Here is an 18,572-nt window from a genome sequence, read left to right as displayed (position 1 = left end):
TGAAGAAAGTGGACATTTCCAAACAAGTGAAGAACTCAAGGTGTGCTGATCTGTTAACCACCTGACTATTGCATAGCATAGTTGTACAGGGGCTGTCAAATCCCTACTCACACCCCTCTGACCATCACCCAGCCCCTGCCCACCCCTCCATCCCCCCATCCCCCCACCCTATAACCTATGCTTGCTCAGTGTGTAAACTCCAGTGAAGGAAATTCTCTGCCTTCTCAAGCACTGTGGTCACTGCCAGGGTGATCTGGTCTCAGCTGGGTGTTCTCTATTTCCAGTCTGTGACATAATGCAGCCACACATTTCTAGAAGAAGTACACATAATTAGAAGAATTTTAATCAACTGTAAAGCATGAGAACTGTAAAGTAACGCATTACCAACAGAGTCCATCATGACGAAATCGTCAAAGCTTGTACCAGGAGCAGAGCTAACTTCCTTTTGCTACGCTCCATATTGCGACTGTTGTGAAATAGTCATGGTGAATTTTAATGTCAACAGAATACTAGGATTTATGCAGTAAATCCACTGAGGAGTGCCACATTACTGACAAGCTAAGACTCAAAATATGATTCATTGAAGCACAACAACTGAATGTTGTTGCCCTGAATAAATCAGTCTGGCATACACAGGCTCCATAGGTTTATTATGTAGCTTAATTCCAATTTGGCAGCATAATGGACTCAAACAATAACTTCTTTGCTGGAGTTTTTTTTTAACTTGTACATGCTTGCCCACTGTGAGAGCCTAAATACACTGCACAGCATAACGATAACTATATACCACTACAATAATGAGCTATTACTTGCTGGCAGTCACGCAAAACACTTTTATTCAACACAACCATCAATTATTTGTCAGAATCTCTACATAATTTTTTTACAACAGCACCAATGGATTTGATATATTTTATTGTTGGGAGACTGTTCTACATTGCTCTGGGTCCCATCAGATCACTACAGTACATTATCTGAAAAATGTATGTTCATAGTTTTTACTATCATTCTTCATCTGAGAGGGCTGTAAGAGTGTACTAGGTCCCATTTCAACCACCCTCTCCCCAGCCTCTTTTTGCTTTATTGTCCTTTCAAGAGAAAATGTGTTTCCAACCTCAGTAAGAGGTGTTACCTAATTATTGTGCATATTTAAAATACTTAATATTGTGTGATTGTGTGCAAACATTAAGACAAATTAATCAAACTTCAGAGTCAAAAAAGATGCAAAATCTCCAGAGTGTTTTTAATTCCTGAAAAAGGATGAGGATACATATGATGTTACATGATACACAACAATACAAATGATGATAATATTCTTGATAATTCAGACTAGATCTATCTAGATTATGCTGGTGTCCCATTGCTCTCCCTTAATCTTTAATAATGCAATTACTGTATTCCTTCATAATCCCAGAACCACTATACATACCTGAAAAGCACAGATCACTGTCCAAAGACAAATGCCCTCTCAGAGAGGATCACAAGAAAGAGTAGGCAATTAATATTTTGTACTATGTGCTGAGTGATGTATATGGAGTCTTAGAGGAATGGGTATTCCAACATTCAAACTCCTTGAAAGTGTTGTGTGCAAAGACAACACACAAATGCACATAAATAATATACAGTCATACACACGCATGCATGCATACACACACATACACACACACACACACATACACACACACACACAAATTTATACAAAACTGAACGCATGAGAGGCAAATTATTTCAGTTCTGAAAAAAGCAAATTTAATCTTCAGTCCTTCCTCTCTAACAGCTGAATCAAGAGCTGAGCACTACACTTAAAAGTTTCTCTGCTGCCCCCTTCGGTGGTACACTCCGCTCCCCGAGTAATTTCCTTCTGCACTAACACTTAATGCCATTCCCCTTTCCCTCGCCTTGTTGCCAGTCTCTCACTGGTTGTTACACACGTTGCCTCCGCCTTTTCCTCCGGCAGCTGCCTTTTTGCGTCTCTTGTTGAGCAGGGGGTTGCTGGAGGTGTCCAGGTCTTTGATTTTAACCTGGTCGTAGTCCACACGCATGGTGGCCAGTGCACTAGTCATTTCCTCCTGTGGGAAACAGCACACATAGAGGGGTCGGAGAGAAACCGTCAGAGAGAGGACAGCGCAACAAACCAGAATATATGAACCGCAGGTAAAGGAATTTGCTCGGGACACTAGAGCTTAATGCTCCTGTCACCTAAAGCCATTCATGGCCAAGCCCCATCCACCTTGTCTGAACACATTCTACTGCATAACTAAACTTGTAACCTTTGTGCAAAGGGCACTGGCCTGTTAAGCAACCCCAGAACTCGCCTGGGGCCTGTTGGTTATCAGTTTTGTCAGTTAATAGGTTCCATTTTTGTCGAACATCTTGACAAAGTCAATCAAAGTCTCAGATTCCACAGACATTTTCCAATTTTAGCACTTATTACATATTTTTGGGCTGGTATTTAACCTCTACTTGTGAAATTCCCAAAGTGCTAAATAAATCTATTATATTCTACATATGATGGAGGAAGTTTGCCATTTGTTTGCTCTTGAGAATAAGTTTGGCTCTGGCCATAATATTAGGACTTTCTACATCTTGTTGGCCCCTTAGTCTGTTAAAGTTCACATAGTTGGGGTACAGGTAGATGAAAACCACAACAATGAAAGTTTTATCTGAAACTAATGGCTTTTTCTATAGATTAATTAAGGTGCACAGAAATGCAGAAAGCCCTGATGTCGCTAAATTTCATCTGAATTTTTAGTCCATAGTTCAGGTGTTCTGGTACAAGGGTGTGACACTTTGTTCAGTTATGGGAATTCATTATGTTTCATTCATTATCGGAATGCATATAAGCACCTTGTGGCATAGTGCTGCAATTTGGCAAACAGATCTGTCTGTAAAAATAACTTTCCATAAATAATACAAAAATCCTAGTACCACTGAGACTGCTGAGTCTGTTCTAACAGTTGAAATATTTTAACATGGGCTTTAAAAATGCATTTCCCCTAGTGGCCACAGGATGTCAGTATTGCTCCAGCACTCTCACCTTCACATCATCCCACAGCTCCCTGTCCTCTGTTAGAACGCGTGTGGTGTGGAGCGGAGTTGGAGGCACCACCATTGCCTGCTGCAATGACACACACACACACAGGTCAGGATGCACTGTGTGCAGAGACACACACAGGATGGCCACAGGTTCAGGGCTTTGTCACAAGGACTTACATTGATCCAGGGATGGTTCATGAATTTGGTGATGGTCATTCTCTCATTGGGGTCAGTCTTCAGCAGCTGATGGATAAGCTGTTTAGCTGAAAGGTGAGATCAACTGTCAATGTCACCCCCCACGTACAGCTCAGCCTTGACAGTGCCCAGAGACATGACATTTAGAGACATACAATCAGCTGGCATGTGATGTATATGAGCTGTGATTTATACTCATCCCATCCACATCCAATTAACAGATAAATAAATACTGAGGTGCTGCGAAAATGACTGTAAAGGAACAGGAGAGGCCCACATATGTCTTGCTCCTTTAAACATATTTATTTATCAAAAGGATAAGGACATTTTGATCCATGCTGGATCTTTATCAGGGGTCTACTATAGGACAAATGTCCAGCATGGTTCTTTTTCATTAATAAATATGTTTATTGGAGAATGTGTGGCGCATAGAGCATATAGACTGTGTGGACCTCTCTTCCTCACTTTGGACACTTTTCCACCACTTCACCTGCAATTGCTCGTATTGGGTATACTCCAGGGACGTTTCTAGCTATTGAATAGATCCGAGGCTAAGTCAAGTTTGCCTGGGGCTTGTCTTGTTTTTTTTTTGAAGGGAGATCAGCATCGGTAGGTTGAGGAGGTTATATCTGACTTTATAATAAATAAATATTATCACACCTTCGGATGCTGCAAGTCAAGTTCCGCTCTGGTACACAGGCTGTCTGTTGTTTTGCTATATTCAGGGCAAAAATATTCGGGGCTATAGCCTAGAATGATCGGACCTAACGACGCCACTGGTATACCCTCAAACTTTTCTTTTTTTTCAATTTAGGAAAGTGCCCTCTGATTCAAAAAATCCCAAATCAAAGGACTGGCAGGTAGGTAGCATGGCACATTTCATCTAAAGAGGGGTTATTTACAAGAGAACAAGAAGGTGATCTCACTACATAAAAGGGGCTCCAGCTATATCTGACACTGAGGGTTCAGTGTGTGAGGTAGGTTCTCTTCCACTGTGAATGAATGGGTTCTGCCAGGAAATCTATGGGTATTAACCAGCTGTTGTTTATGCTCATCTCTTGCTCAGCAGGTCTCATGTAATATGTAGGCCTTGCAGATTTCAACATTTATTTTTGAATTACTTATTTTGAATCAAGTACACCGACCAAATATGAATTGATCTCTTTATATGAAGCCAGTAAGCCAGAGAGAGAGATCTTCTAACTCAGACGCTTTAGTGACAGAATTCTCAACTTCTTATCCACATTAAAGAAAGACACCCCAGTTTGAAGTTCACACAGCAGGTCCTTTTCGGGATGCAACCCAACAGTGATTCATGTGTCTTTTTATGAAAACAAAGGAAGAGTCTGTAATGACATTTTCACAGTTCAATAAAGTAAACATCAGGAAACACCTGTGCTAACAAGAAGGATTAAGAACAGGTCAGGCTGGAAGATGTAGCCATCAAAACACTCAAAACCCAAACCAACCACACTGGCTTTATTTAGCTGTGCTTAAATAAAACAACTGTCTTTGCCTCCAAACACATGCATGCACACGTTCACAGATACACACACAACCACGAGTGCTGCAGCTTGAGTGACAGGGCCAGCTGGGACCATCAGAGCCTCCGCTGTCTGTAATACCCCATAATTCCCCCGTTCTGTCACCCCATTCTCACCTTCCTCAGATACGTCAGCCCACTCAGGGTTGGGAAACTCGTACTGGCCGTTCCTAATGCGCCGTTTCATCCCGGGGGAGATCGCCTGGCCTGTGTTGGAGTAGAATGGTGGGAAGCCACACAGCCTGCAGAGGGAGCCAAGGAGCAGCACATTCTATGAATCTGACCAACTGTGTGATGTGGCGGTCTCCAACTCTGTTTTCGGACAGCTACCACCTTTGTTTTCTCGATCAACCTAAATCAAGTGTTTCTGAAGGAGCAGTGGACCTACAAACCATCGATAGTGAATAACTTACTTAAGGGTAGTAGGAAGATTGATGTCTTGCTTGTTTTTGGATATTGTGATCAAAATGTGAATAAGGCTGTGCTGCTTGTAAATTTGCACATACTAATACTTGACCACACTATTTCAGCTTGGGATAGAATGAATTTGATTACAAAAAATGACATTGTCCTTAAAAGTTCATTTTAATAACAACAACTGAACACGGTCAAATGCCAGTTACCCTTGTTCTTTTAAACGAGTGGTTTAATTTGAGCGGTTAAAATGTCTCTGCCCCTTCAAACAGAATGATTTAAGGCGGAATGGAAAACATAGTGGGCGTGATATCAGCAGGACCAGGGTTAGAGACCACAGCTCTAATGTTATGAGAAGTGGGAGAGAGGAAAGTCATTGAGGGTGAAAGTGTTGAAAATGGGTCAGAGGTGTTTTCACCAAACCACTTCACCCCATACATGCTTACTTAAACACACACGCATTCACACACACACACACACACACACACACACACACTGTACTCACAGGATGTACATGATCACGCCCAGAGACCACATGTCACATGACTTGTCATACTTCTCAGGGCCCAGCACCTCAGGGGCTACCACAAATAAACAGATCAAGAGATAGATGGAAAATGAATAACCGCATATCATAACCTTACATATGCACCATGGTCTGGATGTATAAGTTAAAAAGTTCTTATCGTTGCTGTGGTTGCTGTGTTTGCTTTAACTCTATCAGCCCCTCATCTACAAAGGTGTCAAACAACTAAAACTCCAGCTGGCCAGCTCATCCTCTTCTCTATAGCCTCTCTACCTATGTATCACCCCACATCTGCCTCTATCCCTCACCGTGCAATACTCACCTACGTAATATGGGGTATAGCAGGGTGTCTGCAGGGGGTTGTGTAGTGTGGTCTCCTTGGCAAAGCCAAAGTCCGTCAGCTTGAGGACACAGTTAGCCTCCTTGGTGGTATACAGCAGGTTCTCTGGCTGGGGGGAGAGACCTGCCATGGTTACCAAACACATTACACCCTCTGTCTCTGTCACCAGCATCAAACATCACTGTCTGTGTTTACTGCCTTTGTATGAAATCCCTGCCTTTGAAAGAGATGGAGCTCTCTCTTTTCATATGTGACATAGTGGTAAGTTTCCAGGCTAGACTGAATCCCAGGTGGAACATTGCTGTTGTACACTTGAGAAAGATACTGTGCTTAACCTGAATTGCTTCTGTAAATATCTAGTGGTTTGCAAGTTATGTATGTCTCTAGTAAAAAAGGCCATCACTAATCAAACAAGGTAATGTGTCCTGTCTGCTCGGGGCGAAACTCACCTTGATGTCTCTGTGAGCGATGTTCATGTTGTGGAGGTACTCTATGGCTGTCCCAATGTCACGCATGATTTCCGCCCCCTCTGAGAGGAGACAGTCAGACAACAAAGTGTCACGCACGTGTGTTTTGGGCAGCATCATGGGACAGAACACACAGAGAAAACACGGTTACAAATCGCACACCACAGAACACAGAACACATAGCACCACTGAACACAAACACCCTGAAAATCAGAGCACGAGACATCATGAAACACACAGCTATACTGAGCACCAAACACAGAGGACACTGGAATAAACCACACTGAGCACACTGCAAACAGAATGGAACACAGAACATCATGGAACAGGTCACACAGAACTCCAAAGTTTATAGAACATAACCATGTCCCCTCACATCTCTTGCCTTCCCAGAATCCTCTGCACCTTGCCTCCATTTCTCACCTCTCTCTGTGAAGGCCTGGTCTCCACGTACTTGAATACGGCTGAAGAGCTCTCCCCCCTCCATACTGGAGCAAGACCAACAAAACACCGTGTTAGAAATCCCAGTCGACTTCATACATACATAAAATACACACCACACACACATGCTGTCACACACAGAAAGATACACATACCCCAGTGACCTCCATCGACCTTGTCTAGTCCAATCATGTGCATGCATACACAGATAAGATTCTGTTTGGTCATCAGTGATCACACAGTAGATTGTAAAAATGCTGTTCACAAGGTTTTCAAGGTACCAAAACACCAAGAACTGCACACGTCATGAAAGAAATAACATAGAGAGTAAGTACACCTCAAGTGGCCTTGGGCCTAGAGGTAAACGCTAAGTGAGGACAAATATTTCTACACTCCTACACACTGCAGTAAGCCAGCAGCCACATTCACATAGACATAGAACCACACAGAGAAGGTAGTGGGCAGTGTGATCAACATTCTCCCTCTCCTCAGCGCAGCACACGCTTCCTGTTTGTTCGGAAACGAACTCTCTGTCAAACTGTGTGTGTGTGTGTGTGTGTGAGGGGGTGTGTATGAGGGGGTGTGTATGCCGTGTGTGAGAGACGAATGTGTGTGTGTGTGTGTGTCCGTGCGTGTGTGTGTGTTTGTGTGCGCACGCATGTGTGTGGGTGTGTGCATGTGTACGTGCGTGTGTGTGTATGGGGGGGGGGGGGTATGTATACGTGCATATGGGAGACAAAGACGTGTGTATGTCTATGCGTGTGTGTGTGTGTGTGTGTGTGTGTATGTGTGTGTGTGTGTGTGTGTGAGAGAGAGAGAGAGAGAGAGAGAGAGACAGAGACAGAGAGAAAGAACACAACTTCATCACGGCATGCACTTTTTCCACAGACACGAAATCCTTGCATTAAGCTCTCACGGCCCCTGAGGGGCTGAAATAGGAGAGCAGGAAGCAGGTGAATGTGATGAAAGCACTTTTCCACAGACACATGTTTCACAACCGAAACAAGTGACTCAACTCTGCTGCTGCACCACAGCTGTGACACGCTTCGCATGTCCTTTTTATGATGACTAGTACAGCCTGAATAGGTAGTTTTCCCTCACTGTGAAAATGATTACTGTTTGTGTGGCTCCTGTAGTTTTCCCTTATTGTGGAAATGATTACAGTTTGTGTGGCTGGACTTTCTTTATCGAGAAAATGATTACAATTTGTGCAGCTACTTCATCCTGATTGTGATGATGATTACATTTTGTGTAGCTAGTTTTCTACAACAGTAATGATAATTGCAGCGTGTATGGTTTGCTTGGCTGAAATATAGCCGTGACTATATCTGGACAGTTTTCCCTTGTAGGAATTTTCAGTTGCAATTACATGTAGTTTGTATGCTTCATCACGTCTAAGAGCTGCCACGCTGTGTAATGATTACAGGACTAAATGAATGAGCAGACACACAGGTGAGGGAGTGTGGGACTGTATTCACTTGCAAGTAAAGTAGGTGGCAAATGTAAATTTGAGATCAATTCCTGGGATATGTATTTTTATGGTGACGCAATAACGCATGCTGGGATATGTAGTCAGATATGCAGGAGGTCCTCACCACTCCATGATGATGAGTAGGCACTTCTTCCCATGGTACATGTTCTCATAGAGGTTGAGGATTCGCACAATGTAGGGCCCCCCTGATACTCGCCAGTGAAGCTCCACCTCCCGACGTGCCTTAGGGCTGTCATACAGAATCTGCCAAATAGAGGGGGGTACAGAGAGAGAGAGAGAGAGAGAGAAATGAGAGGGGGAAAGTGAGACAGAGCCTTTTAATCATAGTCCTAACCATCAGCCCCTGCAGTCACGTCCCTCCGTCAGACCTTGTCCAAAAAATATTCAAACCAGTAGCTGATGTGGTCTAGTTAAAGCACAGACACAGAGGTCAAAGAGTGAGGTACATGTTCTACAGTGATTTGAATTTAAAGAGGAGTCAGCTGTGCCAGAAATGAACCAGAACTTCCTCTCCTCCAATTTATGTGTCTCCTTTCCTTCCAGAAAATTAAAAACTTGATGTAACCATGCAAACAAACCCCCTAACAGGCATTATGAGCCCCTAACAGAATCATTTTCACATCTGTGTGACCGGCCAGATTCTTCCTCCTTGTCCAATCAATGCTTTTCTCTCTCTCTGCTGCCTGCTCCTCTTTCGGTAACTGATGAGTCCAGCAGACACACAGTGCGCATTCCCCATCCTGGAATAGTCGCAGGGCCTTGACATAGCGCACGTCTTCCGTCAGCCAGTATTTATAGGAATTGACAGCGGCCCAGGCAGGAGGGCTGTTTACGGGGCCGGAGAAGCCCTGGAACTGATTGCCAAGTGGGAACTGTGTCTACCCTACACAGCCCTAAGAGAGAGCGATGAGGATCCTCTCCCACAGCCACCAGTCATTTGCTTATTTACTTCACCTTGACATTATGAAAACATTCCGGTAATATGACTGTCTGGCCCCTACCATGACACATGGAGTCAGCTTACTGCAGAGAACAGCAGTGACCAAAAAGTGGGGCTTCTTGATGAGAAGGTGGTACTATCAAAATATGAGCGATTCATCGATTTGAACCAAATAAAGTTTGATGCCATAGCGAAGTTCATATCTGTCAATACCATGCAGTATGTGGTAACTGCACTCTTCACTGGGTTCATGAGACGTTTCCCATCACTAAAGAAAAGAACTCCACTCTACAGTGTATGCAGTGATCTATGGCAGCAGCTATCGTGAGCAGTTTATCTCTAACAGTGTGTAAGAGACTTTTGAAACACTGTCTGCTCTTGTTCTGCAACAGCATTCTTGCTGACTGATAGACATGTAAAAACATCAGATAATGTTGTGTATATTAACTTAACAGAGCTGTAAGATAGATTGTGATGTAAAAAAAAAGATGTTAAACTGGACACTTTCATTCCATAAAATTTCTGCACAGTCAAAGGAGTTCACATCCATCATTTGATATGTATCTTTCTTTCTAATTACTCAAATTACAGATCAATGTGCTTTACTGTTGTATTTGTGTTCAGCTGAAAACTACACAGAATTAACTTGTATAAATATCTGATGATATTGAAATATAAACATTTAAAATGCCATGATTTGGCTTTAGTTTGGAATTCATTGATCAAATGTCCCCAGTAGTACAGACGTTCAGTATAAATATGTGCTATCAACCATTTATGAGTTGATGAATCAGTATTCATTGAGGGACACAGTGAGACAATTAATTCTCTCCTCCACTACTGTGAGTTGATTGAGGTCTCCACGGTTATAGCTGAACGCAATATCCTGGGACAAGAGACAGGTGCGTGACCTACACCAGTGTGTGCTTGTGTGTGGCAGGATGTGTGTGAAAAAAACATAAAACAAAAACGCACAGGAAGAGAGAGACTATATAGACAAAAAAGAGAGAGACAGTAACTAAACACTGAAAGAGAGGGAAGGAGGCGGTATGCAGTGGTAGAAAGGGAGTGAGAGATTGTAAATAGACAGATTTAGAGACAGAGCCGGAAGAGAGTTAGAGACACAGGGATGCAGACAGACAGAAAGAGAAAGGTACAGAGACAGATAAAGATGGAGACAGAGTGGGAGGGAGAGGTCCAGAGACAGAGAGAAATGGAAAAAGAGAAATAGACAGAGAGGTAGAGAGATAGACTGGGATTGAAACAGAGAATGAGGGAGGGAGAAGCAGAGAGATATACAGGGACTGATGCAGACGGAAAGACAGACAGGGGTGGCTTTCCTATGTTTATAAGTATTCACTGAGTTAATGCCCAGATTAAATTAGAGCTAAATTCTTATGCGAGATGTAACCGCATGCTGCGCATGGCCCTGATTTGTCCCGTCCTCATTGCGTTGCCTCTGGGGAAACAGAAAAATGCAAGTGTGCGAGATTGATGGGTGACGGAGAGAGGGGGCGTTTAATTGGGCTAAAAGCCTCTGCGTCACCCCACAGCACCTTCACCCAGAGTCCCTTGAGAAATAAACTAAATAGCAGAACAGACCTCTTATTCCCCATCCACGTCACTGGCAGTCATCCCAAACAGCACTGATGAAAGCTCAAAGCATCGACAGAACGTGATAGAGAGGCTCATCTCCGCAGACTCGTCTAAAACGAGCGCACGCTGCTCTTCCCCAGGTCATTCCGCACGCTGTGCACACACCACACTCATACATCAAACCCTGGAAACGCAGCCACGCTCTGCCTTCACTTCCACATCCCGTTTTAAATCGGGCTTGTCATGACGCTGCTGTGATTCTACAACAGACAAGTGCGCTCAGGTGAGAGGCAGTGCTGAATACCAACAAGGAACTGTTACACTCACTGCGGTTGCCTTCAGCATTTACAGGTGAGAAGGATAAAAATAAACCCCCTTGATGTGCAAGAAGCTTGCTGTGGGGGAGGTTCATACAGGCGGTGGTCAAGGAGAGGTCATTAATGCCACTGTAAGCTTCCATGGGGGCTAATAGGGGTTCAGGATATTTATATCACCCCCTCTGGGACTGCCAATGACAGGGGTGGAAGGGGAGTGGGTATCCCATTCTCAAAGAACATACACCATAGAGGAAACACTATGTACACTTTGGAAAGCCTTCTGGGAAGGAGGTGGGATACTGGCAAATGACACATCAGCCTACTTACAGGCAGAGAAGTGAATGTCCAGAAGAACACAGATTTGAATATCAGGTGGAGTGTCACAGCTGTTCCCCTAAGTAATTAACTTAAATGAATTTTTTGTAATGACCCAGTTGTGTAAAGTGCATGAACTGTCATATCAAGCCATATCAAAACAGGGCTACTGCTTTCCAAATAAATGATAAATCGTACACAGTAAAATGACAAAACGCATTTCATTATTCCCACTTACAGAAATAAATTATTTTCTGTTGGCTCTACTGCATTACATTGAAGAATACATGTTTCAGTTACCATACACCTGCTATATCATTGATATTTATCATTGACCTTTCTCTACAAATCCTTGCTGATTGAATAACTTGTCTTATGGGCTTTCCAGACAGTGAGGTCAGAGTTCATATTTGTGTTCTAAACTCCTTCTCCAAGCTGTCCATCTAGTTAAAGTGCATCACAATATGTCTGTCTGGATAATGTGTGTTGAGCTTGTTCTAATCCTGTTAACTCCTTCATATGGGAAAACCTCTCACAAACATCTCATAACTAGGGAAAAGCCTACAGAGACAGAGCAGGGCAAGTCAAGACAGCACTCACAGAGGACTACACGCATAGAGCACATACAGTCCAAGTGCAATAGAACCGACATAGACAGAATGCAGAGTCTGTCCAGACAGTGTAAAACCCTCACAGAGAGAACAAGGAGACTGTTCAGGTGGAATAGAACCTACACAGACTTAACACAGAGACTGTCTAGACAGGATTGATCCTGCATGGATGGGACACAGAATGAAGTTCAGAGAAAAAAGAGCCAGCACAGATTACATAACATTATGTTTGCTTAGCAGACAGCTGCTATTCTGAGCAACTTACATAGATTTAAACAATTTATTGACAGAGGCTATTCTGGTTAAATACCTTGACAAAGGGTACCACAGCAATGGGCCACCTGAGATTCAAACTGGCAACCTACCAGCCCTGCTCCTTTCCTTCTTAGCTTACCTCTTTATAAACAGAAGATAGACCCAAACTAGACAGATCAAAGAAAGTGTCCACATAAAACACAAAACAGAGACACCACACAGCATAGACTGTCGTGTCATGACTGAATTGCACAGATAGAATATAGAACCAGCCCAGACAGAATACAGAGACAGTCCACACAGAACACACAGTCTACACAGACAGAACACACACCACCCAAGGTTGTCCTTAAGGGGTAAAGAAACTGCCCTGATGGAACAGACAGGACATGGGTGTAAAGATAGCACCTGCATCTGCACATAAGGAGACAGAGTTTTGTCAGAGGTCATGCTCACACACAGAAAGATGAGAACTGCTATATTAGATTGAGTGTGTAGAAATGTGTGTAGAAATCTTGTACTCTTCCAATACAGTCAGCGGTCTGCAGTGCACTTAATTAAAAACAGACTGCTCTGGAGTGTGGTTTCCACTTCTCCAAATTCCTTCTGCTTGTTTGCACAGAGACTAATTGCTATACAGAACACAAAGCAATAAATTACGATGACTATTATAAAACCGTATGTGTACCAGGGCAGCTAACTGAATTAGAATAACCTACGACAAGGTCTCTAAAATCTCTACAACCACCAACTCCCTACAAAATGTTCAATTCTGGACAATGCTGTAAATCCAGGGCATATTTTCACAGCATACCGACTGACATCCAGTTCCCCAACCCCTTCAAATAGTTTCAGATACCACTTGGTTTTAGAATGAAGTAAAGCAGTCCTATACGTTCCTATACATTCATTGTTTCAGGGGGAAATAAAGGCAGCAACAAGAAGGAGGTGTGGTAAGTTAAAAAATGAAAAACAAGCACACAAAATGAAACAGAGCCTGACACAGAATAATAGTAAACAAGGATTAAGGAAACCAGCCTGTAATAGGCTGCTAGATCCCCAGTTGTCTGCCCCACCCCCCCCACCCCCCTCCCCCGCCAGCAACATAAACTAAACGTCGTTATGAAAACCATAACGACAAATAGAGCACCATGACATCACCAAAGTAATCACACAGAAGGAGAGAAAGTACCACGCCACCCACTCTATTACTGAAGAGACAGAAAGGCTGAGGGAGAGAACCATGCCCAGACACACCTGGTATAATTGCAGTCTCACCAAGAGCGTGAGCACTGAAATGAACAATGTAATGCCAATGTGCTGCAGGTCACTGCAATTCCTTGAGGGAAAAGCACCACTGACAGTTTCAGACTCTAGAAAAACAGCCCCTATATGTGTCTGGACATCTGTGTCACTACATTTGTATGTAGTGAATTACCACTACCACATACAAATATAATCCACAGTGATTAAGTCTACCAGCAGAATCAATTTCAATCAATGTCAATATATGCTGCAGCCATTAAACTGTGTTGCAGCCGTTATAATGGATGTGTCTGTCTGCTTCAGGTCCCTGGGCCGTGCTGCATGAGATTGTGGCGTAAATTTCTCTTCCTCTGCCTCTGTGATGACAGCTTTCCAATGCATACCCGGAAAAACAGACGTCACTACAGGCTGATCCAATATAACTGCACCTTCCAGAAACCCAAATCCTGGTGCCAACTCAGCTCCATAACAGACACTTGCAGGCAACACTATCACGCTCAGACTAAAACACACAGATACACACACACACACACACACACACCCTGACATACACGCAGGCATGAACACACACATGCACGGAAATGAGCACCTTGCACCTAATCACATGGAACAGATTTTCTGCTAAACACACTCCCCTTCCTGCCATTCCCCACACCCAATGGCTGGAGGCTAAGACTCAAATGCGTCACACCCATAAACCCACTTTTAGCACCATGGGTCAGAAATCAAGAGGCGCCACAACATGGCTTACCGGGGTGCCACTTCTAGAAAGCACAGCACAACAAATGTTAGTTCTTCCAGGACTATGGCTATATATTTAGGCTTAACAACAAGTTTCATCAAACTACAGTATTGGTTAACATGGGTGGCAGGAGGAACTTGCTCCAAAGTAACTGCAGGGACTGCATACGTGACCTGCCTTAATCTTCTGAAGTAATGGTACTGACTTAATGCAAGGTATTTTGGGGAAAAAGGTTTAGCCACACTTCATACAAAATAGGTAATTTACATATGTAATTTTACACTTAACACTTAAGTGTTCACTTACACTGTAAAAAGTAAGTGCTGTGTACCTGTTAAGGAACCACACAATATTACACAACTTATATAACAACATAGAGGTTTAGAGTTTATTTTGGGTGAGGTTTAGGGTTGAGGTGAATGACTGTAGGTCTCCTGCTGTGTCCGATTCCACAGGTGGTTTTGGGTATTGAGGACATTCTGAGAGACGCAGCGTTATCTAGCACATCTCAGAGGGAGCAGTGAGAGTGACGGAGACTCCATTGATCACTGATCATAATGTACGGTGGCCTCACTTTCACTTGTCATCATAAAACTCTGTTTTCATCTGAACTGAATAGAGCCTCCTCTGCTGAAAGGGGAAGAGGGGTTGTGATGGAACTGATGCACTGATATTGAAGATATTGAAGGGCGACTCTCACCAAAAGCATGATCAGTAGACAGCATAACTGTATGCATGAGATGGGGACGGGATTCAAAGTTCCTTGGTACAAAGTGTATGTCTCTCCGTCCTTTTTGTCATCTCTGTAAACAGCCCAGAAAAAGACACTGCAGCATCAACTACCCATTGTTTAGTCTGAAAGGAGGACTGCTGGAATATGGTACAAGGATCCTTTCTTTCTGTTTACAAAAGGTATGTCTGTGCATGTTACACTCAAAGTGATGACAAATTCACACAGGTGTGAATGCATGGCTATCAGATATACCCAAGATACAAAGCTGGAACCTTTGCTGGCTCAATACACCCATGATCATGAAGGACTCAAGTCTCCACTGCTGGGGACTATGATGCTGTCATTTCAAGCTCGGTCCTTCACCATATCAGACATTCTAACACACGCACACGCACACGCACACACACACACACACACATATCCCCTGTTACACAAAAACAAACAAAAACAAATTCAAGTGTGTCAGCAGGAAGAGACTCCTACATAGCAGTTCCCAAGGAGACACGTGATATACACACAGATGCCTTAAAGACAGGTGACTGTGACACCATGCAGCCCATGATATACGGTGTGAGAGAGGGCGGCCATGCAAGTCTGCTACTGATCACTAAGCGATGAGATACAGTATGTGAAACACTTACTGCTGTTAAATGCAACATCCACAGAAAAGCCTGATATTACACCTTAGTTTTCCGTCTCTGGGTTCTCATCTCTCTCTCACTTCACTGCAAAGTAATTTACAATTCTGATAAGAATTTAACAGTGTTCTAGAGGTCAAAGTTCTCTAGTTTATCTTCTCTGTCTTTGACACAATTGCTGCTCCTGGAGGACAACAATATGTTTTAGGCAGTACCCACAAATTACAACCCCTGTTAAATCTGTTGTAAATCTCCATAGTAAACAAGCATATGACCAAACACATATTTGAGAGCTTGTTCGTGTTGAAGATGGTTGATTGAAGCGGGCGGTACTACCTTCAGGGCGCATTTCTCCCCAGTCTTCTTATTGTAACATTCCAGCACTTTGCCGTTGATGCCCAGACCCAGTACTTGACTTGAGATCTTGTAGTCGTCCGTCACAGCATTGCGCTTGAACTCTGGCTTAGCACACCCCGGCATCGGAAAGTGCGTGGGGCTGCTGTCACGGTCCGAGTTGTCAGCGGCGCTGTCACTCGCCGCCTGCTGAGAATCGGCTGGTTCCTTCGGCGCCTCGGACTCTTTCTCCTTTTCGTTACCATTTTGGTGCATGTTCGCCCTGGTCCACTATATTACCGACCCCACAGCAACCTGTATACTCCCACTCGAATAAAAAGCGGAGACTCGAGGAGCCCTTGTTGTAAAATAATTGTTACCCGTCCAAAAAATAAAGCCACTGAAAAGTGGAAATAAAAAAGTCCAGTGCACGTTGTCGACAGGCGCACACAATCCCCTTCTCTTACTCTTTACCGCTTTTCACCGGCAGCTAGAACTGAAGTTCTGTTACCACCTCTTTGTCTTACATGTGAATCAACTTTCCTCTTACGGTAGTTCAGAATGTTCTTAAACTATTATTTCACATCCTATCACCCTATGGTAAACACAACTGATCTGAATCGAAGGAAATCTTAAGTAAAATGTTATAACCGTGAACTTACTTTATTGACGTAGCTGTAAATAGGCTACAATTTTACAGATAATAAAAACTGCCCATCACTTTCAAGTATAAAAGTTTTAATTTAAACACTTATGTATGCTAACATATTGTTTGCATAAACTGCTCTTATAGCAAAAAGATTAGCAGCGACTTAATCATTACTAAGAATAATGACGCTAGTAATTCTAGCTGCCAAATCAATTTAAACTCAGCATAAAGAATTGCAATTATTAATTCAATTCTTCATGTCCAGACAGAAAAAGTAAATAAATTCCCATTCAAAAGTCTGTAGTCATATTGCGAGCATAGACCGGACAGTGCTGCACCGTGGTCTCTTCTTCTCGCCACCTTCGACTCGTTCCACGTCCCTTCTCTCACACCAACTCAGTCCTTACGTAAGCGCTGTTTAGCTCATGTCAAATTTCCACAGCAGTTATCTCTTAAAGGTACAGAAGTAGTCTGGAGACGCACTCCAATGAGGCTGTAAAGACGGTCTTTAGAACACAGCTAGTTACCATCTTCTCGCCAGTAGAGAGAAAGTGACCAATGGACTGTCACTGGTAAAATAATTTAATCCGGAAAAAAAAAATCTTAATTTTTTGAATTGCAGTCTCAGACTTCGTTTTACTCAATAAATACTATAGACGTAATGAAGCTCTTTTACAATATACCAGATATAGATTGGATTGGATTATGGAATAAATTTATTGTACTGGACAGCTGAACTCAGAGGGACGAAACAAAATATGAAAGATTTAAAGACCAACTGGGAAAGAGAGAGAAATAGCTCTCAAGTCTCATGCAACTGGCGTGAGATTCAAGCATTTCGTAAAGCGCTGAATGACAATAATGCAGTAAAATGTCACACATTGAAAGCGTGAGATTTCACAACATAGATGTGTGCGAGCCAGACATGGTCTAAATGTGTGAGTCTTGTGCCTGATGCATGAGACTTCAGAGTTAGACCGCGGAGACAGCGATGCTTGCGCTGGATTCAATGCAACCGTGGCACATACAGCTATCACCTGCTCAGTCATTAAGGGAACACACAAGCTCACATACATACACAGTGCTGGCCATCATCCTCCTCACAGCTCTGTTCCTCTGCTCCTCTAGAGTTTATCAAGGCAGGTCTTTAACCCCCAGTTCAGAACAGACTGGGCAGGCTTCCATTTGGGCTCAGCTGCGAGTAGCAGCCTCCACTTTCTTAGTGTGAAGACAGATGAAAATCCAATACAGCTGAAAAAAATCTTTACAGGAGCTGGAAATGTTCATTGTGTGGCCCTTGCCTTCTTACAGAGTGAAAACCTGGTGTCATTATCCAGAACCATTTTGAAAAACTACAGAGAACAGAATTTAATAGAGCAGGACTTACTGAAAGTACAGAGGAAAGATTTAACTGTTGTAAGCATAAGCACGTGTCTATGTGAGAGAAAGCTGTAAACCATTTCCCTCATTGCAGTCATCATTTCCCCTTCTTGGCCTGTGCTGTTCCACTCATAGCATATTTCTGGCACCAGAGTGATGGCAGTTAGGATGTGGACACAGGCTCAGTGATTGGAAGGATTGTCTCAGCCAGGAAGACGAGACCCAAGTAAAGAGACATGCAGAAGGAGAGGGAAGATGCTGAGACAAAGAAAATGAGCGACAGAGAGACAGAGGGAGGGAAAGGAGGAAAGACAAAAAGCCTGTACTATAAACCTTGTAACAG

General features: G+C 43.2%; 1 protein-coding gene across 1 annotated transcript; it reads right to left on the bottom strand.

Moving 5' to 3' along the window:
* Positions 1 to 1,820: 1,820 nt before the first annotated feature.
* Positions 1,821 to 17,213, bottom strand: mapkapk3 (MAPK activated protein kinase 3). The gene is made up of 10 exons (XM_036531322.1): positions 16,204 to 17,213; positions 8,558 to 8,697; positions 6,945 to 7,009; positions 6,504 to 6,583; positions 6,037 to 6,163; positions 5,694 to 5,769; positions 4,892 to 5,016; positions 3,214 to 3,299; positions 3,038 to 3,118; positions 1,821 to 2,069 (listed from the first exon to the last, which is right to left on the bottom strand). The coding sequence occupies exons 1-10, from the start codon at positions 16,474 to 16,476 to the stop codon at positions 1,914 to 1,916; spliced, it is 1,209 nt and encodes a 402-aa protein (XP_036387215.1). The 5' UTR covers positions 16,477 to 17,213; the 3' UTR covers positions 1,821 to 1,913.
* Positions 17,214 to 18,572: the final 1,359 nt, after the last annotated feature.

Source organism: Megalops cyprinoides, chromosome 6 (genome assembly GCF_013368585.1).
Source record: "Megalops cyprinoides isolate fMegCyp1 chromosome 6, fMegCyp1.pri, whole genome shotgun sequence".
Classification (NCBI taxonomy): domain Eukaryota; kingdom Metazoa; phylum Chordata; class Actinopteri; order Elopiformes; family Megalopidae; genus Megalops; species Megalops cyprinoides.
The sequence above is the reverse complement of the archived record's forward strand: the minus strand, read 5'-3'. Positions and strand labels throughout refer to the sequence as shown.